We start from the raw sequence: 27,753 nt of genomic DNA, 5'->3' as shown, positions 1-27,753 counted from the left end.
ATGACGGTATGTTTAACCTGATGTTTAAGAACCTTGATCTTTAAATCTCGTAGCATCCCAATAGGTTTGGTGAGAGTCCCGTCGGCCATCTTGACAATGATATCTGAGACTTCTAGATGCACCTTGGCCATCTAAGTTATCCTCAAGTTGGATGGCATTATCCATGACATCCTCCCAGGTGGTAATGCCTCTAATGACCAAACCATTATGGATATCTTCATGTTTAAGCCCGTGAATAAATCTATCAAGCAATTGATTGGAGAAGTGCTCATATAGAGAAGTGAATAAATCTATCAAGCAATTGATTGGAGAAGTGCTCATATAGAGAAGTGAATAAATCTATCAAGCAATTGATTATTGGAGAAGTGATCATATAGAGCACAACAAGAGTTCAAATGCTTGAGATTACTAATAAAGTCTCTCACTGACTCAGCTTCTTCTCTCTCATCTTTGCGTAACTATGAAGCTACACTCCATAAAGCTCCCTCATGCACAAACTGCTTTAGGAATAACCGTTGAAGACTAGTAAAGTTTAAAAGTTCTTCAACTCTTAGGGTCCAATACTGTAACATGCCCATCTTCATTAACCGTTGAAGACTAGTAAAGTTTAAAAGTTCTTCGACTCTTAGGGTCCAATACTGTAACATGCCCATCTTCATTAATAAAAAAATTTCCATGTAATAGATGAATTTATGAGTTTTTATGGTGTAGAAATTAGTGATTCTATTAATCGAGCCATTTCTACTTAGAATCTTCAAATTTCGAGTCCAAATTTGGAATCTACGTGCGATTTTTCCCTAATATAGGATTTTACAGCATCCAAAAAAACAGACACCGGATCAAGCTTGTCGCGCGAATTTTGGTTATTTTTAGTTAAAAACGATGACCTTTAAATGGTCTGCACCCCAACAACTAGGGGAACATCCGAGACATTTTTGCAAAAAAAAAAACACCCCCTGGGCGATCCGACAATCGAGGCCAATGCCCTAAATTTGGGGACCTCGCCCCAAAAAAGATCGTACACACTCACCACGGCGCCCATACAATGGTCGTAAGGACCAAAGGCCGACCGTCCACTGTATGGTCCACACGCACCACCACGTGGACATCCATGTTGCCTCTGACCAAAAGGGTACATGCGTACCACTCCTTTGCCTGTGCACCGCCACCGTACCTTTCCTCAGGCCCATGCAGACCACACTGATCAAGCACACTTTGACGATACACCATCCTTTCAACCGTACTTTGCTGAGCATCCACACCCGTACCCCACAGCTATATAAACCCCCGGGGTACTCCATGGCCAGCATGCATTCTTGCATAGAGTATACCCTACTTACGCCCGTATCGTCCTTCTGTGCCTCTTTATTGTACCTACAGCCCCCCCTTGCAGCCTTCCTCTCAGCCCCCCCTAATCTCCCAACTCTCAGATAAGCCAGCCAACCCACCCTTGTGAGGAGAGAGTGCCCTTAGCTCTCCCCCCCTGTGTGAAGAGACTTACAGTAGCAGCCCTCACCCCTCAACAAAACATTTTTGCTTTTTCCGTAAGGACATCTCACAAATCCCCCCCCCCATTGCATGGACTTTAGCAAGAGGTTTTCTACCTTAGAGAAGGTTTGCACGCTGTAGTTTTTGGCGCAGAGTGAGCAAACGATCTCAGAATCGAGATCTGGCTGAAGCATTATGACCGCAGCATTGAGCACTGCAAGGCAACGTTTAGGATGGCCCCATCTTGAAAACACCAAAATATTACCTCGGGAGGAGCACGACAACAATGAGATTGGAGAAGATGCTCCTAATGATGCGGCTCCAACCCTCCCGTGCAAGCATCACAAGGAAATGGTAGCCAAGTTAGCTTGGCTATCTTTTAAAAAGAGTTTTTCTTTAATATTAATGTCAATAAATAAAGAACGAAGATGTGTATCTTTTCCTTTGAAAAAAATGTATGAAGCTACTATTTGAAGTGATGTTGTATTCAATGCTTTGTATTGAAATTGTTATCTTTAAGAGAAAGAGTGCATGTTTTTCCTGGCTTCGATGCTAACTCCGTTCCGTGCTTGTGTAGTCGAGCGGTGTCGTTAGCAAAGCCCGGGATTGGCCCAAGGTATCCCTCATACCATTGGGAGAATAAGGTTCGCCGTGCTGATTGAGGCGAGAGATTGTGATGATATCTAGTTATGGAGGGCCCAAGCTAGTGCGGTGAATAAGCCCACCCTAGTGCGTAGACATCCCTCTAAGGGGTAGGAGGATCGAGCAACGGAGCCTGAGAGTGTGACAAGCCGGGATTCCTTGCCGTAGCGGGCCGACAATGAGGTGTATGGTCCCGTAGGGTTTTGCCCTGCATGTAGAGGCTGGAAGGTTGAATTCTAGATCATCGGCAGTATAAAAGAAAAGAATAAGAGAGCCGGTTTGGCTTGTATGGAATTGATTCATGTATAAACTTTTTTTATGAATCTTGTCTTTGGCATTATTGTACTGTGGAAAAAGGTTGTTTTTTAAACAAACCTTGTGAAGAGGGCCTTAATTAAGGAACATGTTTATTTATGTAACAGTGTGGTAGGATTAATTAGAAAACAGATAGACATGTGAGTAGGGTGGAAAGTGGGAGAATGGAATGCCCCGACGGCACCATCCTACGGACGGGTGGACCCGATTAGTCGGGTAGCTTTCCAACTGATTAAGTGAAAGCCCTACGCTAGATAAATAGGTACACGGGCAATTCTATTCTAGAAGACTAGGCCAGCGGGCTATGCCGCGTGGATGAGGAAAAAAGCGTTGTCTCCAAGAATCAAGACTAGTAGTTACCCAAATTATGATCAATTACCCTATGGGTGATTTGATTTTTAGAAGACAACGCTCCCCCTGCCTGCTCTGCTCTGCAGGATAGGACTAGGTCTTACCTATGAATCGTATCCTTGAATCTCTGCATGGTCAAGCTGTCAATTGAGTAGGAAATTTTCTCCAAGTTAAGACTTAGTGGACTACCTTAAGTGTTTCCCCTATTTTGGAACGGGGGAACCTTACAAATACCAATAACCACTCTTTCCATCTAGTGTAAGGCTAAATGTGTTGGTCTTTGCAAGCTCATTTCTCTCACCTAAGACCTCACAAACTTGATCAAAAACCTCACGATGTCTTCTAGGATCACCCTCTCCACCATTGAACTTGTGCGTGAGCTTAGAAATTTGTGCAGCCTTTCCAAAGCTACTCCATCCATTCTCTCATGACTAGTCCTATACTTTCATCCACTACTCTCCCCAATGCTTACACAAAGGTTACTAGATCAATTGTTGAGAGAGCTACTGCTACTACTATTCAGGGGCAACGTGTGGTACAAAAGATGCTTCCTAGGATGGGTGTACTGGCGTAGAACCTATTAGGCAAACTTGTGCTGCGTGCACTTTTAAAAAAAAAAAGTCCATGGACCTTACCTTTTCCCTTCTCTTTTTTAAACATTCTTTTTTTAACTTTTTACTTTTTACTTTTGTGGTTTACAATTTTTAGTTTGTGGTTTACGGTTTCTGGTTTGTGGTTTATGATTTTCGGTTTCACCACCACAACTACCCGGCAAGAAGTGGTCAGGGTTTTTGGAGTTTTCCAAGATTCCCTTTTTGACTTGTTTGGGGCCTAAAGCCTCCACACATTAAATGTGGCTAGCTAAAATACTTACAATGTGTGGCCCAAATTACAAGCGGATTAAGTTAGGTTAATCTATGTAATTAACACTAATACACAAATACAAAAACTTGCAAACACAGAAATTAATATGGTTTGCAAATCCTACCCCAAATCGTTGTTTCTAACCCAATTTCTCTAGGTACGAAGGCCAAATTAGGGTAAACCCTATGTCCCAAAACCAATTTTAAGGTCTATTTTCCATAATTCCTTAAATTTAAATCCTAATTTATTGTTTTTATGTGTGATTAAAAATACAAAAAATAAAAAAAATGTAAAAATTAAACCAAAAACTTGAATTGCAGGAATCAAAGAACACACAATTTAATATGAAAAACTGAACACATAATTTCTAAGATAACAAAATAATTGAATAAAAGAAAGACTATGCAATAAAATCAACTTCTTTTGATATTTCCTATATACTCTTTTCTTGCAAAAACCATAAAGTTGATCAATTTAACCATTCACTAGCTCTCAAAATGCATTGATGCTATGCGGTGGGGATATTCCCCGGTAGCGGCACCACTTAAATTAGGTGAATTTTGGACTCAACTTTGGGCCTTTTTCCTCTAGAGAGAGAAAGGCTTTGGACCAATAAGAAGAGAACCACCGTAATGGAACTTTTGATAATTAGATGTTTTTCATATATTCTTTATATGAATGTATTGTTATTAAAGAAATATGAAATGCATTTGACCACACTTTATAATATCATTTCTTTAATGTATATAAAAATTAGAGTGTTGTTAGCTCATTTAATAAATCTCAACTCATTTAATGAATGGTTTTCAATCTAAAAATTTCCCTCATTCAGCTCATTTAATAAAAGTACTTTTTTCCTCTAAAAATTTGAAATGTTCTCTTTCAAAGTTCCTAGCTCATTTAATGAATGGATTTTCCTCTAAAAATTTCACACGTTTTGGAGGTTATCTCTTCTTCCATCTTCTTACATTTGCTTTTATTTTCTATTTTCTTCAATGGAAACCACACGTCCTAGGCATCCATGCTCCTCTACTAGAGCTATTATAGTATACATCAGCTTTGATATGGATAATCAAAGGTGGATTCCTACCACAATCTCTGTTGGTAGTTGGATTATATTGCAGACGAGAAAGCAAAAAAATACAAAGAATGAGTTCATCGACACTTACAAAGGCAGAGTTCAAGATTTCAAACTCTCTAACACAGGTAGGAGCATTAAAAGTCCTTATACAACATGCCTACATGCACTTAGAACTACGTTTGCAACATTTGCCTAATGGAATCCCACTCCATAGACTAAACTGTGTTTGCAACGTTTGCCTAATGGAATCCCACTCCATAGACTAAACTATAAGTAAATGTTTTTTTGAAAGATTTTTACATTATGTTTATGTAATGTGTTTCATTTCTATACTTATGCTTCTCTTGTATTCGTCTATAAAGATATATATCCTTCAAACTTGGTTGGCTGGTAGCATGTTCTCTTTTTTTTTTCTACGAAGCGTGCTCTTGGGTGTGGGAAGATTCTTGTTGTTGGGGTGGTGAAGCTTGTCATTGAGGGGGTGCTTTCTCTTCGAGATGCTCTTGGGGTGGTTGCTCTTCTAGACGCTCTTGGGGTGGTTACTCTTGGGGATAGAATGCTTGTTCTTCTAGAATAGAAGCTTGCTGTCATTGTGGGGCTGAAGCTTGACTTTATGCTTGGGGCAGTGGCGCAGTTTGATGTTGTCAGGATCTTGAAGATTCCAAATCGACGTCTAATTTGTTTTTAGCTTCCAAGCCACCTCCTCCATATCTATTCTTTGATGGGTTTGCTTTCCCTTTTTAAGAAATATTCTCTTTTCAAGAAGTGCTGTTTGAATGTCCAAAACTTCACTCTTTTGAAGGCCTAAAATGCACCTAAACAACGTTGGGCCTAGTGTGACTGTTCCTGGTGCCTGCTGAATTTGCCCACTCTTCAAAGTTGGAAGTTTGGGATTTTGATCAAGACCTTTAGTTTGAGTTTCGCCCTTTTGTATTTGGTAGCAAGCCTTTTGCATATAGCCTCATAATCTTAACCCAATTCTGCCATACATCATCATCACATAGAAGCAAGTGTAAATCATTTTTGATAAAATTCTTATGTAATGTGTGCTCCGTGGTCTCCACAAAGGCCTGCAAAGTTGCAAAGTAAGAAGTTAGCCCTCTCACTATAGATATCACAAAATATTAGGAGGAATCATGCATCTATGGGTTTTCAATCATTTGGAGCTTATGCTCAAACTTGAGTTTGAGCCTCACTTGCCAGTGCTAAACTAGTATATAATGGTGATGCTCGATCTTGGTTTGAGCGTCACCTCCGTATGCAAATCTAGCACTTGCAAGTGAGGCTCCAACTTAAGTTCGAGCCACAATTAGATATGCAAGTGCTACACCATCACAGAGAGGTGAGGCTTGAAGCTCAATTTCAAACTAAACTATTAAGTTTATGTAGTTTGAGAAGAAGCCTCACATGCATCTTTCTTATGCTGTACTGCTACACTTGAAACTATAGATCCGTAAAAGATATTATGAAAAGTAAAGAAGAAGTAATGTATGTCTATGATTTACCAAGATATAGCAAAGAATCAAAAGAGTACCTTCCAAGACTCATCCATCTTGGGTTGATTGACACCAGGCAAAGGTTTAGACGACCGTTTGCATGCCATTGTGCTCGAGCTTGTAGAAGTTGATCGAGGAATGGCTCTTTTGCATTGACTTTGCAAAAACATATAAATTTGCATCCTTGGAAATGTCACAAGAAATCTTGGGCGGGCAATTTACAATTATCTTTGATCTCCTGAACCTAAATTGCTGACGTAGTTGAGCCCTCACTTTAGCCATATTTAGAGCCTACAAGCTTTTTGCAGCACTAATGGAGTGTTGACCAGAGATAATCCAATATTCTAATGAGATAATTGCTTTGCTGCCCTTGTTTGGAGTCTCAACCTCCATTAGCTCATCATCGGACGCATCTATCTCCTTTGAACCACTTGCTGGTTTTGTCCTTTGCCTCTTTGAAGAGATTTCTTGAACCTTGGTAGAGTGCTTTGCCTTTCTCTTCTTTGCAAGTGCTTGATCCTCTTCTTACACCTGAGAGCCTGCCATGTCTTCAGCTGCTATTGTGCTTACATCAAGGACTTTTGTTTTGTCACCCTCCTTTTTATGTTTTGAAGAAGTTGCACCAGCATTTGTAGATGCTTCAAGTGCACTCTTCACTATGGCCCTGCCTTTTTTCTCCACAATTTTCCTAACTTGAGTGGTTGTTGTCTCCTTTTCAGGTAAGGACTTTTTTTGTGAATCCAAAGCCTTCTTTGCATGCCTCACCGCTTTCACCAGGTCCTCCACATTATCCACCCCTGAGTCTTCTTGATTGGAAAAGTCAATGATCCTAGCTTTACATGCCTCACCACTTTCACCAGTCTTCTTTGCATGCCTCACCGCTTTCACCAGGTCCTCCACATTATCCACCCCTGAGTCTTCTTGATTGGAAAAGTCAATGATCTTTAATCCTAGCTTTACAATAGAATTGTCCTTTCCTAGTTTACTGCCAGTCATGTCTGTTGGGTGAAAAGTGTCCAATGATAAGCAAAACTTATTTGCTTTTATAGTTTCTCCTTCTGGCAATACAATGCATGTGAAGCATGGGTTTGCTCTTGCATCCACATCATCCTTAATGCCTACCACAATCCCCATATCTCCATATTATGTATCACCTTGAGACAGAAACAAATGGAGGACTCCTTTGAAGTTTGCACTAGCATCGTAGCTATCCACAAACCGTTTTACTCCTTCTTTGTTACTCAATTTGAAGGTTTTATCCACCTTAATTCTAGGAGTGACACTTTTAGCTTGAGTTGTTGTTTGGAGAGCATCCAGAGTAAAGATTGGTGCACCATGTGGTTGTGAGAGGTAGCGGGTGCTCTGCTAGCTTCCATTCCTGTGAAGCACAAAAAAAGTTTCAAAACACCTTAGAAAAAAATGGATTTAAATGCTACATATCAAATCAAAACCTATCAAACTTAAGAAACTTAATAATTGCTACAATTATTGATGCTTCACTTAGTTTGATGAATAGCGGGGGGGCCTCACTTGCATTTACTTAATCCATACAGAAGCTCGACTTAAGCTGGGAGCCTAGATCCAAGTTGTGCACTCATATGCTAGGGGTACACTAGCATAGAGAGACAAGGCTCAAACTCAAGTTTGAGCCTTAAGGCGAAGTTCCATGTATGGGAGGCTTGAACTTAAGTTGGAGTCTAGATCCAAGTTGTCCACTCATATGCTAGGTGTACACTAGTATATTGGAGCCTTAAGGCCAAGTTCCATATATAGGGATCAGGCAACTCACATTTGAGAATGGTGAACCATTAGTGGACACAGAATCTTCTTCTATTGATGAGGGTATTCAAGATCACTTCATTCAAAAAAATATTGACAGCCTAAACAATTCAAGTGATGAAAAAGAGGATGATGATGTAGAGGGCAATGATGGCGATAGTTCTGATGAGACAGACACCATGATGCCATGATCACTGACTATGATATCATTGAAGGGACAAATAAGAAAAGGAGCTATGTCCATAGGGTAAGGGTAATGAAAAATTACGATAAAACCCATGGAGCTAGCAAAAAATGTGATGTTGCAAACATTCACGCCGCAACCATTCGGTTGTTGCGAGAAGCGATGTTGTCAATTTGGAGATAGATTCAAAATCATGCAAGCTAGGGTACACTTTTGGGGACAGAGCTATAGTACACGATACACATTTGTACTAGATTGCATGGGCATGGCCTATAGACAAGGTCAAGATGATGAGTGCTTTGAGTTCACATTTGATGGGAAGAAGGTTTGTAGTAAAGCATGGTATGTAATGCATGGCATTGGTAAGTCAACGTTCTATAGGCTCAGAAAGAAGTTCTTGAATGGTGCATGTAATGTCAGTCATGGCAACAGTGGGATAATACGGAAGGGCATGACACATGTTGAGATGGCAAAATCAATCATACAGGGCTTCATAGATAATAATGCCGATCAAATGCCACATAGGTCAAGGACAACTATGCATGGAGGCCCAACGCGTTCTACCAGCAAAATGTACAAAACAGGTGGACATATTGTGTGAAGTGAATGACACACTTGTCTCATTCGAATACCGACCACTGTCACAACCATCATTCTCAAGATTGTGGAACACAGAGTTCAAGACATTTAGTTTATCAAAAACCAGCACCTTCTCAAAATGCAACATTTGTACGGCAATCAAGGTCAAGTTGGAATTAACAAAAAATCAAGAGGAGCGTGCCAGATACATGGCACAAAGAAGGGCACATATGTTGCAACAAATGAGTTGTAGATGCCATACCACAAATTAAACCAGTTCCTAAATCTCTCAATGGGATTGAGAGGCTTCCAGTATCCTTAACAGGAATGCTCACTCATGGACATGGACATGGACAAACAGCTTATGGTCACTTTGCCTTGGGGTTATGACCAAGTGATCCCAACTTCACAATTTCATCTCTCTCAAAATGTTTAAGAAACTTAGAAAGAGGAGAGCAACACATGTATGGTGACTTGAGCTCACAACACTCAGATGATGCTGAAGCACGAACAGATCTTTTTTATTGTGTTTTGGCTACCATGGCCCCGTATCAGCATATGGAAGTGCTGAAGGAGAGAAATGCACATTGCAAGCAGAGCATTGAGGATGCAGATGCAGAGACAGAAACAAATGTGGATACAGAGGAAAATTGTTCTTCACATATGCAGTCAGTCTTTCATACTAACACACATGTGCAGGATAGGGCAATGGAAATGCCTCAAGTTTAATGCCATCAAATTCAAGGACATTTTTCAAGAGATTGCCAAGGACGTTGTTGTTGCAACTTGACAATTGTGGTTTTGAAAATAAGAACCGTTATGTATTTGCCTATCTATCCCTATTGGTTGCACGAAGAGTGTTTGACATGGTGCAGCTTGGTTTTCTTATGGTTGGTCATACTCATGAAGATATTGATGCATTGTTTAGTCGCTTCTTTGAGAAGTTGAGGAAACAAACCATTTTCACATTTCCACATTTGATGAAGATCTTTAATGAGTGTGTTAGCATGCATCCAGCACCCTTTCTCCTACAAAAGGTGGCAGATTTCAAAGGCTTTGTCAAGGGATGCTTACATGATGGAACCGATAGCTTGATTGGACATTCAAAGCCATTGCAATTCAGGTTTTATATGAGTGATGGAATACCTTTGATGCAATACAAAATACACCCCAAAAATGTTGATTGGTTACTAGAAAGCGGTATAGAGTTATGGAAGAGAAATGATCAAGGAGGACCCAAGCTTCTTGAAGGTTTTCCAAAAGTATTGCCACCCTTTGAGTATGTTAAGGAAAATGAGAAGCTGGAGGGCTTAAAAAAACATGTCAATTGGTGGAAAGAGAACTTGTAAGAGAAAGGAGACCAAAGTGATTATGCTAAGTGGATCAATCCGGTCCTTGCCTATTGGGAGACATTGGATTTCATGACTTTTGGCCAAAGAGTGTATGCAAAAAAGCTGAGCCTCTTAACCTTCAAGTGGAGGATAATGTAGATAAAGGATTTGATGTAAATGAGGACCATTATTGTGGTCCAATGCGCAACAAACCTGTTGAAGAGTTCAACCCAACTCTTGATGTGTCTAAAGGAGATTTTGTGCTTGTACAACCTTGTGATGCAAATTACCCAATATGGTTGGGAGTGACAACAAGTGATGTTGATCAAAACAACAACTCGATAAACTACCTACAAGTTCAGATACAATATTGGGCACCAATTTTAAAGAAGAAGAATGCAAGTGATGTGGAGGTTTATAAAGATTGCTGGCGAGGGAACATAAATGATCCTCAGCGCTGGGAAGACACTAGCTGCATCATTTGGGCATGGAAGTCCAAGGGTGGATGACTTCCAGAGAAAATCAAGATTCCAAAGGCTATAATACTCAAGGCCAAACAGAATCAATTGAATTAACATGAAAGTGAGGCACCATCACACGTCAGTGCAGTTGAGCAAGAATGATTTGTTAGCACATGGGAAACTAGCTTCGTAATCTTTTAGCAATGTTGTATGAAGCTACCAAACTCATAGTTCAATCATTATTCAGATTGTAAGGCTTTCTTAAGCTTTTAGATTTATGGTTCACCCATTGTTCAAGAATTTTGATTCAATACAGATGGTGATCTTTTTAATTCTATAACCTAGTCTTTCTTACAACTTAAAGTTACATTGAATATCCTTTCTTTGTTAAAGTTTCTGTGTTTGATGGTCAACTAGAGGCTATGTGATATAAACAAACTTAATTCTTGGTGTGCATGTGTGTGTGTGCGCAGGAAAATTTACATTCCACCAACATCATATATACTTGTTACAAATGTACAATAGTATATAAATCATATCGCATTATTCAAATGCTTGTTGAGAACATCCAATAATAAATCTTGCATATCACACAGTATTGGATCTAATAAAGAATTGTCCCAAAATTGTGCATATTTTCCAAAATTCCTAAATTTGAGTTCATTGGAGTATTTTGAAAATCGTGGATTCTACAGAAAGCAGAAAAACATAGACATGTGCGGTCAAAGAATGAGGAAGGAAAGTAAAGAGTATTTTCTATGGGCAATGAGAGAACTAAGAGCATGCCTACATTTTTTGCGGGCAATGAGAGAACTAAGTGTAGTAGCAACTTTGCGTTGTAGCACACCCTCCAATCGCAACTATGGCCATCATGTTGCTGTGGGACTTTGCATCTCACAATCCTTGTGTGTTCTAGCAGTGGGTCCTGGATTATGCCCTTAAGACCAGTTATTAGCTTTCTAATTGATCTGCATGAAACATTATCGTTGTCAATACTGAAAGGTCTCCCTACTTCTCCCTCTCCCTCCCTCTCTCTCTCTCTCTCTCTCTCTCTCTCTCTCTCTCTCCAACTCGTTATGATATATGAATAATGATTGTGTGGACTTACTGTCTCATGGTGCCATGGAATCCTTCACTTGAATTGGCCAAGTAACAAGTCTTGGATTCCATATCGTAAAGAATCAAACTCCAGTGTGAACCACAATATGCAATTAGGAGTATGAGAAGTAACATAAAAAATATACAGTAAATTTAGGTCATAATACTAAGACTATAAATGAGATTGCATGTCACTTACTCTTTGTTATATGCCATTAGAATCATTTGAGCTACATCGAAATATATACATGATTTTGAACATTGAATGGGAGATTTGATATAATCAGGCGCTGTACACGAAAATTACTAGTTACTTTGGACAAGCAAGCCACTTTACAATCAAGATGATGACAAGGACGTAGAAAACCTTAGAACTGCTATCATAATTCTATCATTGACCTCCCTTAAAACAAGCAAGCCACTTTACAATCAAGATGATGACAAGGACGTAGAAAACCTTAGAACTGCTATCATAATTCTATCTTTTACCTCGCTTAAAACATTGGATAAAACAGCAATCTCCTCCGCATCGAAAGGGAAAAATTGTGCGGTGCCTCACACTAGAAGTCTAACGTGAAATGAGGGGACAAAATAACTCAAAGCTTTTACATTCGACTTATGCATTTCCCGAATAACCACTTTCTTCATCCGCAATTCTTGGAGCTCTTGCATCCTGGCTTGGTCTTCAATCCTTTGTGCGTTGAGCCTTGCATTGAGCCTTGTCTCACGAGAATGACTAGGCTCTATCACTTCTATGATCTTCACTTTTTTCGTCAAAGGAGGGATTTCCCAAATTCCTTTCATTCTTTTCTCACTAAGTAGGACAGGCTCTAGCATACTGTCATATCTGAACCTGAGAAAACGAAGCAAGTTCATGGCATCACAGTGATTCTATGTGCGTGCGCGGCAAGGACGTAGCTATCCTGAAAAAATTTGACAAGCCAATTTTTCGCAGCCTCTTATAAAAACCCTAGGGAAGAGGCCTGCCAATGCATATGAATGCCAAAATCCTCGCATATCGACCTGACTACGCATTGGAATGGCAACTTTGGAACTTTGGAACTGCATAATGCATATGTTTCTCCACCTTCCTTAGTTCAATAAGGACACATCTATGTTGCTCGTATCTGCGTGTCCTCATTGAGCGCAGTGTAGACATTTTCTTTCCCAAAATAGCTTCTTTACCTATTTTAGGATCATTTGTAGATGAGAGCCTTGTGGTCTTCTTCGTATGCGCCATCTAAAAAATAGTCATAATGTTACATGATAAGTTTTTCCAATAAATATATAGGACAATAAAATAGCAACAAATCACTACAACGTGATATGGGTACATCAGATACAATCACAATACAACCCTCGCATTGAAGTGATTTATCATGCATAGCCCTTCAAAACACAAAATAAGATAAAAACTATTGAAAAAGATATCTTGGATAAGAAAATAGCTTCAAATCACTACAACGCGACATGAGTGCATCAGACAAAATCTACAACTCCTCGCGTTATAGTGATTTCTCACACAAACCCTTTCATTTGACAAAATAACACATGAATAATACACCCAATAATACCTATGACGATAAAATAGCTTCAAATCACTACAACGCGATATAGGTACATCAGACCTAATCATCATACCCTCCTTACGTTGTAGTGATTTCTCACACAAAACGTTTCATTTCACGAAGTAAGTCACAAATCACGACACAAAACATTGTATAGGACAAGAAAGTATGTCCAAGTCCAAAACGTTTCATTTCACAAAGTAAGTCACAAATCACGACACAAAACATTGTATAGGACAAGAAAGTATGTCCAAATCACTACAACACGATATGGCTACATAAAAAAAAATCATAATTCATTCTTCACGTCGTAGTGATTTTGTTAGACATTGCCTTTCGTTTGACCCAATATCTAATGAACGTAGGTAAAACATGACATATATGATTGAATATAACATTTAGGACCAGTAGTGATTACTTGATAACTCACCAAAGAATCACACAAGGAAAATGTTGAATAGATGTACGCTTGCTTGATGAATCGCACAGAGATGGCGTAGATGAAGCATGAAAGAGGAATACACACAATGGAAGCTGACTAGAGGAGGCAAAACAAAACAGGGGAAAAAGACAAGGACACTAGAGGAGGCAAAACAAAACGGGGGAAAAGACAAGGACACCAAGGGAAAATACAAACAAGGGTACAGAAGTGAAAGACGTCAACCACATTTACCGAGGGCAAGTACGACATTTACCGGGAATGATAGCAGTGATGATACGTGTTAGACACACGTGCGGAGGAGTACGATACACGTGTGAAAGAGCATGTCAATGGTGACACGTGTTAGCAACACGTGCAAAGGAGGACGTGGGGCTGTACTCATTAAATAGATGATAATTATGATCAATCCATTTTTGACGCCTATCGTCTACACGAGCACGTGGTCTGCCATCACGCATGTCTACCACGTGTACAGACCGATAGTTTTCGTGGATAAAGCACCCTATCCTCCATTGTATACAACCCCTGCACACCCAAAACAAGTAAAATGGTGCTAGAATTTTAGCCCCTATCCTCCATTGTATACAAGGAGCAGCACATGATAATACACAAGAAGTCGATAGTCTACTACCCACAAGCCCATGGGCAAGCAGAGTCCATCAATAAGATCCTCAAGAGAATCCTGATAAAGACAGTAAATGAGAACAATAACGACTGGGACACAAAGCTACATTCAGCATTATGGGCATTCCGGACGGCTTATAAGAATGCAACAGGACTTACACCCTTCGACTGGAGGCAGTAGTGCCCATGGAGTTCCTGACGCATAGTCTCAGGATAGCAGTGTGGCTAAAAGGCTCTCTTTGAAAGAATCACAGGTGCATAAGATCGAACAACTCTTGAAGATGGATGAAAAGAGACTGCACATAGTGCTTGGATAGCAGAAATTGTGCAAAGGAGAAGACAATTGAAGTGGATAGGAACGTAAAATCTAAGATCTTCGAGGAAGGAGACGATGTCCTACTGTTCACATCAAGAATGGGACCCCACCCGGGTAAATTGAAAATGAGATGGACAGATCCATACAGGATTGTCAAAAAGCTAGAAACTTTTGAGGTAGCAAGTCTGGATGGTGAAAGACTTAGGAAGTTAGTAAATGGGTACAGATTGAAGCCTAGATGAAGGGAAAAGGTATCCAAAAGGGAATCAAAATCCTGATCTAGAGATGATTCAGGAAACAGAATTCGAGTCCCAGCTAGGAGCAAGAAGCAAGACAGTATTTCGAAGAAATTAAAAATGGTAAAGAAAATAGCCCAAAATTAGACTCCCCATGTATAAATATGATAATGGTATGTACAGATACCAAGGAGCCAGGTGGTAGTAGCATGGCACAGGCAGGAAAGGCGAGGTTGCTGCCACAAAAAGGGGTCCATGGGTGTGAAAAGGAACTTGTCACATCACCATCACCTATTCTCAGCACAGCCATTAATAACCATGTAAATCATGCGCATGGCATTGATGGTCAGGGATAGCGAGGAGGATCTTGGGAAATGTGCAGACAATAGCCGAATGCTTCTCCATCAAAAACTTAGTTTCCAAATCGCCTTTCAAAAATTCTCTACACACACGCTCAATTCCCTCTCTGCTAAACTCTGCTCCTTTCCTCGCCTTCTCACGCTCAACCCCTGCACACCCAAAACAAGTAGCATGGTGCTAGAATTTGAGCCCCTATCCTCCATTGTATACAAGGACGTGTACATTCATTATTTGTTGCTTCTTGCTCTCCTGTAATTTTTCTCATAGTCGTATGCATGTTGCTTCTGTCAATTTCGTTGCTTGCTTCTTGCCCTCCCATTGAATTTCGCGGTATGTTTTCAAAGATTTCCGCGTTTTAATTTGGCCAAAATTGTATAATTGTTTTATAACCATCAAAGATTTTTGCGTTTAGATTTTTAAGAAATTAATTTATTTCTTACAAATATTTCATCAAATCACTATAACGCAAAGAGGGATCTCAGTGGGAACTATCGTACCCATATCGCATTGTAGTGATTTTGTCTACAATCGTAATTTTCTTGTATATATTTCTTCAAATCACTACAACGCGAGAAGAGGTCTCGGTGCAAACTCTCTCATGCATATCACATTATAGTGATTTGTCCTACTATCATTCTTTTTTTGCTTTTTCAAAGATTTTTGCGTTTAGATTTTTAAGAAATTTATTTATTTCTTACAAATATTTCATTAAATCACTACAACGTGAAGAGGGATCTCGGTGAGAACTCTCCCACCCATATCGCGCGTTATAGTAGTGATTTGTCCTACTGTCGTTCTTGTAGTGATTTTGCTTACCATCGTCATTTCCTTTGAAATATTGCATCAAATCACTATAACGTGAAGAGAGGCCTCAGTGGGAATTCTCCCACACATATCGTGTTGTAGTGATTTTGGCATATTTTTCTTTGCATTTTTATTTTCTCACTAATATTTCATCAAATCACTATAACGTGAATAGAGATCTCGGTGAGAGTTCTCCCACCTTATCGCGTTATACTGATCTTGCCTAATCCTTTATTATCTTACACAAAACTTTCATCAGTGACATATTTCCTGGCTTGTATATGGATCCTTTCGGGATTGAGGTCGAGTCTGATGCTAGCATTCAAGAAACCCCAGATGAAAAGTTGTTCGACTTCCTTTATAAAGTTGTTCGACTTCCTTTATAAAAGTTGTTCGACTTCCTTTATAAAGTTCGACAACATCATCGCCATCCTGAAATCTCACACATGTTTAATTTCAATTTTCCCATCGAACAAATGATCGTTTTTGCACATTTGTATCTTGAGGAGAAAGAGTAGCAATTTCAGCAGATCACTTCAAATGGTATATTCATGTTTGATGAGGTTCAGTACGTGCACGTGAATGATATTGAGTCCTCAACAACCCTAAGACAAAAGTTAAACCGAAGGTGCTAGATGATAAGAAGAAGACACACAGTAAGAGCCCCATTCACAATCGTAAGTGTCACCTCATCACCTACCACTATGGATTTATTTGCTACCTACATGTGCTGCTTGAGGATGAAAAAGTTACAAATGAAGAAATTGAGGAGAAGGCAGAGGAACCTCCAAGAGTAGAAGATGAAGTTCAAGAGATTGCGGTGGAGATAAACTTGGCTACGGAGAGGGACTTAAGTGAGCAGTTGGATATTGATGCGCTCAGAAGACAAGACACCTTAGTGGTTAAAGGTGACGAGTAGATAGAGGAAGCAGGGGACATTCCAACCCCGCTCGTCCCCACATTTCCTATTGGTGACAATGAATATTTGTTAACTACAAATATTCAAGCTGTGTTTGACATAAGGGAAGACTACTGTCTGGCCATCATTGCATAGAATCTTGAGGAAGATGAAGATTTTGTCGATCCAAATTTGGATAAATATCTCTTATTGGATTAAAATGTCAAGGACAGTGAGTTCCATTATGCTGGCGACACATTATCTATGATGTACAAGGATGCAATACGCTATGAAGCCAACCTTCCCACCACTGAAGAGGAATTTCAGGCTATTCACCAAAGACTTAATATTTCACACATGGCTAAGTAATATTTACTCCTTAGTGCCTATACTGCTTATGGATTAGCATGTGGGGTTAAGGATCCCAATATGCTAAGTGATTATGGAAAAAGGGAGCTTCTCAGATTCACAAAACCGAGGGTTCCTCCAGTTTTATAGTTACAGTATGTTGCAGAGCCATCTTCCAAAAGGGCAAGGCTTCATGCACCCAAGGATGTTAGTGAGCAGGTTAAGGAGTAGTAGTATATTCCTATCTCTTGTAATAATATTCTCTCATGTAATGTCATGACACTTTTGCATATGATCATTTCTGAATTTGAAATGTTAATCATGGATCTATGGGTATCCAAATCTTTTCATTTCTTTATTTTGTGCCTCACCATTCTGCATGCTTAATACTTGCATTAGATCTCCTCCATATATCTTGTTCTCTTTCTTTGTTCACAAGTTTCACTGCTTGATTGATTTCGGATGCTTTGAACTGTTGCTTCTTTTTGGCTTTGTGTACAAGCTTCCTATATGTCCATTGATGTAATTCCTATAAACTGTTAGCTTTTTATGCTTCTTCCACCATGTCTTGTATGATTGAAATACCCGGAGCGTGCTTGATACTGTGTTTTCTCCATTCCTTGGGTTGACCATATTGATAAACTACCATACTTCTTTGCAAACCAAGGGGTATGATTGTATATAATATGCTGCAAGAGAATAAAAGAATGCATTAATTAGTATATTTTTCAATATACAGTTTAAAAACTAATTCAATGCATAATCAATCTAATACCATATAGTGGGTGATGTGTTGATCCATCCATGCATCAATCATTGATCTCTTGAACTCATTTAGCACTGTTTGAAATATCTCATGGTCCTTCTTTGTCCACACTTTCTTGTCACAGAACTTAAACATAGTGTCTAAAGATATCCACACCTTGGCTTTCCGTGTTCTTACTTGACCATTGTCTGCATGGTCTACTACTGCATTGTGAACGTACTTCCATCTGTTGTATTTTATGATCTGCACTGATCGTCTTCTTCACGACCTTCTGGTGTTGGTTCAAATAGAAACCTTTTTGCTTAACACCTCGAATGGAAGGTTTCCTAGGTACATTCTTCCCATCCTTAGACCTTTCTTCATTTTGTTCAATTTTTGCATGTCCACCATGCAAACCAATGTTTGATAGAACTTTCTCTAGTGCTTTGATGGATGTGACCTTTGCTGTATTGGGCTGTAGAGTCCATGCCAAACATATGTATAAAAACAAGAGTTTTTCAATGATTCTGCAAAGAGCATGCATTGTACAAATGTGGACATTTGACAATAGAATATCGAGAATTGGCTTGAAGTTTGGGTCTTTCAATCCGGTGCCTTCTTCTAATACCTTTTATCAAACACCGCTGCACTGCACATGCAATATAAGCAGGGACTTTTTGAATTGGCACCCTTTGACACATTGTGCATACATTTCAGAGTTTTAAGATCGCCCACCATATGCCACTCCACCTTATATTGTCCCATGCCTTTTACATCCAAGATTTTGTCATTTCTCTGCTCGCGCTAATGATCTCGGGTATTGATCTTATGAAAGACCCAATGTAGAACATCAAAATTCTATGATTCTACCTGCAATACATAAGAAACATAGGAATGCAACACCCATCAGTGTTTTTTATATGTAATTTTTTTTCACAAACATATCCGAGTCTACTAAATTTTACCTCAAAGGATTCCAAAGACAATATATTGTTTTCAGATTGAACACCAAACCATATAGGATCATTTTTAAGAATAGATGTATCAAGTGCCCTGTTCATCAGTGTGATGGTAACCCTTTCTAACTTTCTCTCCTTCACAATTTGACACTCATCAAGCTTTAGCACAAATTTGCTTTAGCACAAATTTGAGGATACCATCACATTCTTCAGGAGTAACTTCAAACAATTGAACATCATATGATTGTAAGGCCTCCAAGTCATAGAGAAAATATTATTGTATCTATTATAGACCATATCTGCTGTTGGTGCAGCATAGGTGTCTTCAATATGAAATGGGGTTCCTAGTGCTTGCAGTACCTCTTCATTTACTTGATTACGCTTTTTTTTAAAACCAAAGAAGGATTTGGCAATAATGATCCTTTCATACTAGAATCCTTCATCTTTTCCTACAGTCTTATAAATGGTTGAGTAACCTTTGTGTGATATACCAGCCTCATCAAGTATTGCCTGGATGTCCTTTGGATTGACCTGGTTCTCTTTGAAAAAGACTTCTATTTTCTTTTCTAAGACCTTCTTATATTTCTTCTCATTCATCAGTGCTCTTGCATACTGGCGATCTAAAAGAAGACTTAAATGTGCGCCAGAAGGTTCTGTCGTTGATTCTTTATTAGGGTGCAATAATGATCTGATATTAGATTGAAATGCAAAAATTGATATACATGAACATATGCAATAATGATTGCTATTCACAAAATATCACAATAGAAACAATAATAAAATATCACAATAGAAACAATAAACCAGTTAATAGAAAGGAGCTTACTTGATTGCATGTTTTCTCTTCTTGAAACCACCACCTCCTCCTATCTTCATTTGCTCAATATCCCTTAGTTTTTTTTGTCGTCTACGGAGACCTACTAATGATGTCTTAATTCAGACATTTGTTTTTCAAGCCCTAAAATGGTTTCCTTATTGCTTAATAACTTCTGCACACACTGCTCCATGGTTTTCTTCAAATGAATGTTCTCCTTCTTAAACAAATCTCTTTCTAATTTAAGAACATTGCTTGTTGATTCCAAATGATGTGTATATCCTAGGAACCCATTATAGCCGTCTCCAACAAAGTTAAGCAGAGATGTCATATTCCTAAATGGGGGTGTGGAGTTTCTAAAAGGGTCTTTTGGATATAACCTCCCATCAATCCATAAATCTATATTTTTCTTCCCTTGCATCCTTAACATTTCTTTAGAAGCAGTACATAAAGTATTAGATTTATTTCTCTTACTTAGAGGTTCATATTCATGTTCAAGCTCGATGTGCAGGTTGTAGATGTCTCTTTTCTTTGTATTCCTCCTTGCTCTTGATCCCTTTGCCATCCTCTTGATCCTCTCTGTGTTCCTCCTTACTCTTGATCAGTAGCAAAATCTGAATGGAAAGAGAAAGGTGCCAAAATAGTAAAAAGAAGTAAAGAGTCGAACTAATTTTCGAGGAAAACCTTGATTTTGAAGGTACCAATACCTGCAAACTTTGATATGTAAAACCTTCAAAATTTGAGGTGAAGTTTCTTTGTAGGGAGGGAACTCAAACTATTTTTGGATGATCCTTAGTTCAAATTTCAAGAAATATTCTATTTCAGCTTGTATGTAGAGATTTTGAGATATAAGCCATTAAACTTGGAGAATTGATCAATTCATTGTTCACGTAGTATATATAGTACATGAACAGATTGAAGACTTCGAGGACTAGCAATATTTTATCATTTTTATGTACATTTAAGAATAGAAATATATCTTTTATATCTCAAGAAAATGCTAAGAGAAAATACGCCAAAATCAATTTCACCTTATTTTTTTAGGCTTTTTGGATTCTCTCTCTGTAAGGTTAGTTGGAACTTCTTAGAGGGCCCAAAGTTGAGTCCAAAATTCCCCTAATGTAGGAAGACCTTATGCCATAGAAAGAATACAAGGAACAATCCAATGTCATGGGGCTTTGCCCAACCACACATGGGAGCACAAATAGCTCAACCAAGACACCAATTTACCATGGCCTAACACAAACACATAGTCGAGGTACTCGGAGCTTCACTACCGATTTCAAGGATAGAAGAGATTATGTTAACCACATTGGCTAGCATTACTTTAAAATGTGCGGCAACATCTTCAAGCCATATTTTTGTACCACATAGTAATAATGCACTTTATGAAAATTGATTATGGAAAATCTCCAAGCTTACTACTTGGGTAATGCCAAAAGATAGTTGAACACCAAACCTCCACCAGGCTTATGATGTGTAATGTCAGTAATGTACATTTAGACTAGGAAATTAGCTTAGACTAACTTATTGGGCCCATTAGTTAGGTGTTGGGCATTGTACAAATGTCAATAATGTACATTTAGGCTAGGAAATTAGTCTATACTAACTTATTGGGTCCTCGGAGATTATTTGGGTACCATGCATTGTACAAATGAGTCTTGTATATAAGACATTTTGACTAACGAGAAAAGACATAATCCCATTCTCACAATTGAGTTTGAGTCTTCTTGCTTTTGTGGTTGAAGTAGCTTGTAAGCTTTATCTTCTTGTTATTGCATGCATGCTTAGGGATTATGTGGGTGAGTGATGGTGTTGGTGTATGTTCTTTTCTCCCTCACTCCTTATCTTGCTACTCTCTCATGCCCTCATCACTCACGAGGTTAAGATTTCCATAGCCCTCTCTCTCTCTCTCTCTCTCTCTCTCTCTCTCTCTCTCTCTCTCTCTCTCTCTGCTCCCCACCCACTTGCAAAGCTCCTTTTGTGGTGGTGACAAATGAAGGAGGCAAGGTTAAGGACCCTCTCTCCCCACAAGACAGAGTTACTCTACCACAAGTGGCTTGAGGTGCAAACCGGTAAGACCCTTGAATTCTCCTCTCCTTGTCTCTATCTTGCAAGGCTCAAGTGTTCTCAATCATTGAATAACCACATATGTAGGGTCACATGTTAATTAACACTTGATGTCTAAAACTTTGACTTGATTATGCTTGGCAATCATGTTCATAAAAGCTAATCGCTTTTCTCAAAAAACCTAAAACATGCTTTTTCTTTAAAATTAATTTCTACTAAAAAATAACTCTCAGTATTTAGAGTTTATTCCCATGCTCTTTATATCCCCCTTAAACTCAAGTTGGGGATTCACCTGTAATATCATTACCAAAAATTATGTATGTCCACATATGAATTGACTTCACTTATACAGCTTGGCCATTGTTGCATAGCCACTCTACAGTAACATATGTATCTCCCAACTCTTTTGGGTCTTCAAAATCTTCAGCCTCTATGAGTTACTACTTGCCTTCATTTGCAAGTCCTTAATATGCACTTTGCTTTTCTTTCTAAAGTGCTTCACCTGCATTCTCATCATGTATGTGTTGACTCTTCAAATCCAAATCTAGCATTGTTCTCTCCGATGAGAACTTCATCTGTGCTAGCTCTCATCCATGTGAGCATCATATCATCTAAACCATACATAACTTGTGTCATGTGATCTCAAATCACTTCCATAACTATATCCAACCAATGTCAACAAAGTCATTTTTTTTCCGCGAACAATAGTACCTTTATCCAAAGTATCATGTATGTGCATCCATCATGTGTCCACAATTTCTACCAAAATATAACTCTAAGTCCAATTTCTACCAAAATATTAACTCTAAGTCCTTAGAAATTCTTACATACTTCAATATCACATAGAGACATTGTCACCCTCGGCCTCATGTCCCCATAACTAGTTATTAAAATTAAATTAGATATTGTAATGTACACAAGAGTGGACTAGAATGAGCGTGCCACCTCATGTGGAGCCCCTTTATTTATTACTAGCAAGTTGGTTATATGTCTCCTTTCACACATGGCCCTCTATAGTAGGATACTTACACCACACCTCCCCCCTTAAAGGAAAAAAGATGGACATCTTTTTTAGGACTATAACTAGGACGACATGATGTAGCAAAGGACTCGTTCCAACACCTCATATGGGGAGAACGACCATTACATGATCTGGACTCAAGAACATGACTAGGGACATGACTCGACACGACACGCCAAGAGAGAACTGCATCATCTTGGATGCGATACTAACAGGAGCATTGGGTAGCTACTCCTAACATCATGCATGGTTCGCCTAAGGCATTGTCGGGGTTGCATCAGGGGTGCTATGTCAAAGAAGAAGATCTTTAGGTCAAAAGAGAAGGAGACCACTTGACTCTTTGTTGTTTCTCAAGGTCACTGTTGAAAAGTCGATGATGAGTTGGTGTGTTGTACCTTATTTGGTGAGGAGGGGTGCATTGTCCATGACAATGCATATGGAGACTGCAGTGTTGAACCTCCTAATTACCATCCAATGCATGAGAACTATGAAATATATCACCCCGTTGAAAATAATTACCATCTTAGAGCGACAATTGTTATTGTTGAACTTCTTTGTTGCTTGCTACTATTTACTACATGAGAAAACTAGAAGAGTTCAACATCACACCATCGTGCAAGTGTGATCTAATGCCATTGTGATTAACTGTATCAAATAAACAATATCATGCACATGAACTCAATTTTTTAGATCCTGCTAAAAAGGTAAAGATCTAATGGATGTATAGAAGCTAGGAACACCATCACTCGAGAACTACATAGAGAGATGATCGGGTAATAGAAAAATGTACCACAAGGAATATGAACTTTTGTTAAGATTAATTTGAAGAGCACTCTTGAAATCTACACTTGAAAAAGATGTGTAGCTCGATACAAAAGCAACTAGCTAGCTTAAAAGCTGAAATAAATAATCTAACGAGAAGCTCCGCAAGATCTTTGAATAACATGAAGGCAAGGCGTGTGGGAAAAAGGAGCTTAACATAAATCTAGCAAATACTGAAAGCTCTTCCCAACCGAGGCAAATTTCCAAGTGTAACACCTTCACACCAAACCAGTAGTACTGTGAGCCAAACGATAATCTCTTGTAAGCATTATATGTGCACAGATTCTCTTGACACTATCACGCCATCATGGACCTTGCATGTTGTCTCTTCCATCTGAGCATCATTGGAAGATAGAGAACTTCAAGAACAAACTATAATCAGCTTATGGATGCTTGCTTGTAAATTGAGAATGAAACATTCACAATCTTGAACAAGAAAGTCCACAAAAAAGGAGTACTTAGATGTTATTCCTAAGCCGTGCCACTAATTTGTGTGAATCTTCAATAGGCAAGAAAGGTTAGCAGAGCACATCCATGAAGTTGTTTGTCACTGTAACGATGAGGGAAAAGTAGTTGAACATCATACCATGAAGATTCGTGTAGCTGGCATGCAAGCGTGCTTACTGTCTCCACTACGTAGCAAGTTCGTTACATGGATCCCTTCACACCACAATATGTTAGATTATAGAAGATTATAAAGGGTTAAATGATCAAATTTTCTCGTTCTCTGTGGCACCCTCTTCTGCTCAGGCTTAAAATACTCGAAGATGGCGGGACGATGGCAACTTCACCACCATGTCCAATGTAGAAAATGGCGGGCCGATGGAAATGACATGGACCTCTTATGGGAGAAGTACTTTACTGATCCCTCGCAGTGGTGGGACAATCGTAACACCAAGGTAAGCCCAACCGTACAGGTTTCTTCTTTCTGCTGATTTCCTGCTTGTGAGAGAGACCGTTTGTTTGGCAGAGCAGCCCAGGATCCCCAGACTTTAAGCACAAAATCACAAAGGTATCGTTGTGGATGGATGGCTATTGCAATCCCTCTTGGGTTCGTGAAGAGCTGATGAGAAGAGGACTGGTGATGTCAACAGAAGTTAAAGATGGAGAGCTCTGTGCGGGTAAGGAAAAGAATGACAATGCCAACCACCAAGCAGAGGGTACTGATTTTGTGGCCTTACTGAAGGCTTGTGCCAAGAAGAAGGATATGTACAAAGGCACTAGAGTACATGCTGATATTCTAAAAAGGGGCTTGCTTGAAAAGAGCCCTTATGTAGCGAACACTTTAGTCAGTATGTATGCCAAATGTGGTGCGCTCGAAAAAGCACAGCAAGTGCTTGACGAGCTTCTTGTTCGGGATGTAGTCTCTTGGAATGCACTAATCGCAGGATATGCCCAACAGGGGCAGGGCAAGAAAGCACTGAACTGTTATGAACTGATGCAACGTGAGGGCCTCTCTCCAAACGCGGTTACGTTCACTTGCATCTTGAAGGCCTGTGGCAGCATAGGAGCAGCTGACAAGGGCAAACAAATTCATGATGAGATTGTCAGTCGGGGGTTGCTGGGAAAAGATATTAAGCTTGGCACTGCTTTGGTGGACATGTACGCCAAATGCGGTGCACTCGCAAAAGCACAACAAGTGCTTGATGAGCTGCCTGTTCGGGACATAGTCTCTTGGTCTGCACTAATCGCAGGATATGCCCAACATGGGCAGGGTGAGGAAGCACTAAACTGTTTTGAACAGATGCAACACGAGGGCCTCTCTCCAGGCACAGTCACCTTTACTTGCATCTTGAAGGCCTGTGGCAGCATAGGAGCAGCTGACAAGGGCAAACAAATTCATGATGAGATTGTCAGTCAGGGGTTGCTTGGAAAAGATATTATGCTTGGCACTGCATTGGTGGACATGTACGCCAAATGTGGTGTGCTCGCAAAAGCACAGCAAGTGCTTGATGAGCTTCCTGTTCGGGACGTAGTCTCGTGGAATGCACTTATCACAGGATATGCTGAACAGGGGCAGGGCGAGGAAGCACTGAACTGTTTTGAACGGATGCAACGTGAGGGCCTCTCTCCAAACACGGTCACCTTCATTTGCATCTTAAAGGCCTGTGGCAGCATAGGAGCAGCCAACAAGGGCAAACAAATTCATGATGAGATTGTAAGTCAGCGGTTGCTGGGAAAAGATATTGTGCTTGGCACTGCTTTGGTGGACATGTACGCCAAATGCGGTGTGCTCACAAAAGCGCAGCAAGTGCTTGACGAGCTTCCTGTTCGGGATATAGTCTCTTGGAATACAATAATCGCAGGATATGCCCAACAGGGGCAGGGCGTGGAAGCACTGAACTGTTTTGAACGGATGCAACACGAGGGCCTCTCTCCAGACAGGGTCACCTTCACTTGCATCTTGAAGGCCTGTGGCAGCATAGGAGCAGCCGACAAGGGCAAACAAATTCATGATGAGATTGTCAATCAGGGGTTGCTTGGAAAAGATATTGTGCTTGACAATGCTTTGGTGGACATGTACGCCAAATGCGGTGCCCTCACAAAAGCACAGCAAGTGCTTGACAAGCTTCCTGCTCGGAACGTAGTATCTTGGTCTGCACTAATTGCAGGATATGCCCAACAAGGGCAGGGCGAGGAAGCACTGAACTGTTTGGAACGGATGCAACACGAGGGCCTCTCTCCAAACACGGTCACCTTCATTTGCATCTTGAAGGCCTGTGGCAGCATGGGAGCAGCCGATAAGGGCAAACAAATTCATGTTGAGATTATCAGTCAGGGGTTGCAGGGAAAAGATATTGTGCTTGGCACTGCTTTGGTGGACATGTACGCCAAATGTGGTGCGGTAGCAAAAGCACAGCAAGTGCTTGACGAGCTTCCTGTTCGGGACGTAGTCTGTTGGACTGCAGTTATCGCAGGATATGCTCAACAGGGTCAGGGCGAGGAAGCACTGAACTGTTTTGAACGGATGCAACGCGAGGGCCTCTCTCCAAACACGGTCACCTTCATTTGCGTGCTTAATGCATGCAGTCACTCAGGTCTAGTGGATGAGGGCCAAATGTATTTTGCAAATATGAGCAAAAAGTATGGGATCACACCAGACATAGAGCACCACACTTGCATGGTTGATCTTTTTGGCCGTGCAGGGCACTTTGACAAGGCTATTGCAGTGATCAAGAAGATGCCATCTTCTGATTATCCTCCAGTTTGGTATGCTCTGTTGGGTGCTTGTCGAAAATGGGGAAATGTGAAGCTTGGGAGATTTGCCTTTGAACATGCCGTACGAGTGAATAAAACTGATCCAGCAGCTTATGTCTGTATGGCTAATACTTATGCAGCTGCTGGCATGCAAGAGGATGCAGAAAAGATTGAAGCCATGAGAGTGAAAAATGCTGCATGGAAGAAGCCAGGATGTGCTTTCACGTTTTTGAAGATGGAAAGTGTGCTTGTGGAGACTATAGGTGATGGTAGTGTATTTTGAAACTTGGAATGTGATGGCTGTGCAGTGAGCTTTTTGGTTCTCTCTGCATTTTTTCTCAAATTTGTATTTCAAGAAAAAGCTATTAAAAAAAAACTAGGTCTATTATGAAACCAGTATATCATACGCAAACGTTTGCATGAGCAAACATTCGTCTATGTTTGAATTAATGACGTATGTACGTATGTATACATACATACACACACATAGACGTATATGTGTATGTGTGTATGTATGTATGCATTTACGTATGTTTGCTTATGCAAACGTTTGCGTATGTATGTGTATGTATGTATGCGTATGTATGCCTACTATTGGGCATGATTACGTAGGGGCTGAACTTGCATTAGGGGTGTATCAAGAGCGGTGTCTGACAAAACGTATTAATGAGTTAATTTAGTATATGAACATAAATATAATAGACCACATGTCGAGTGCTCTGTTAATTGGTGGATATGTATGGCAAAAGCGCAAGTAGTGATGAGCTTGATATGTATGACAATAGCATGTGTTCGATGACTCATGATATCGTCTCTTGGAATGTGCTAATCTAGGACATGCCCAACATGTGCATGGTGC

The 27,753-nt window shown here is 39.8% G+C and overlaps 1 protein-coding gene across 4 annotated transcripts; it reads left to right on the top strand.

Moving 5' to 3' along the window:
- Nucleotides 1-24,172: 24,172 nt before the first annotated feature.
- Nucleotides 24,173-27,312, top strand: LOC147603600 (pentatricopeptide repeat-containing protein At5g27110-like). Of its 4 annotated transcripts, XM_086796462.1 has the most exons (3): nt 24,174-24,339; nt 24,447-24,595; nt 24,667-27,312. In XM_086796462.1, the coding sequence occupies exons 2-3, from the start codon at nt 24,464-24,466 to the stop codon at nt 27,175-27,177; spliced, it is 2,643 nt and encodes an 880-aa protein (XP_086652588.1). In that variant the 5' UTR covers nt 24,174-24,339; nt 24,447-24,463; the 3' UTR covers nt 27,178-27,312. The 4 variants fall into 4 exon arrangements, with proteins under 4 accessions (XP_086652591.1, XP_086652589.1, XP_086652588.1 ...); XM_086796465.1 differs by having other exon boundaries at nt 24,173-24,595; nt 24,758-27,312; XM_086796463.1 differs by having other exon boundaries at nt 24,173-24,595.
- Nucleotides 27,313-27,753: the final 441 nt, after the last annotated feature.

The sequence above is a fragment of the Cibotium barometz genome, chromosome 63 (assembly GCF_041138505.1).
Source record: "Cibotium barometz isolate CiBa-2024 chromosome 63, ASM4113850v1, whole genome shotgun sequence".
NCBI classification, from domain to species: Eukaryota; Viridiplantae; Streptophyta; class Polypodiopsida; order Cyatheales; family Cibotiaceae; genus Cibotium; species Cibotium barometz.
This window is presented reverse-complemented; position numbering and strand designations above follow the sequence as displayed.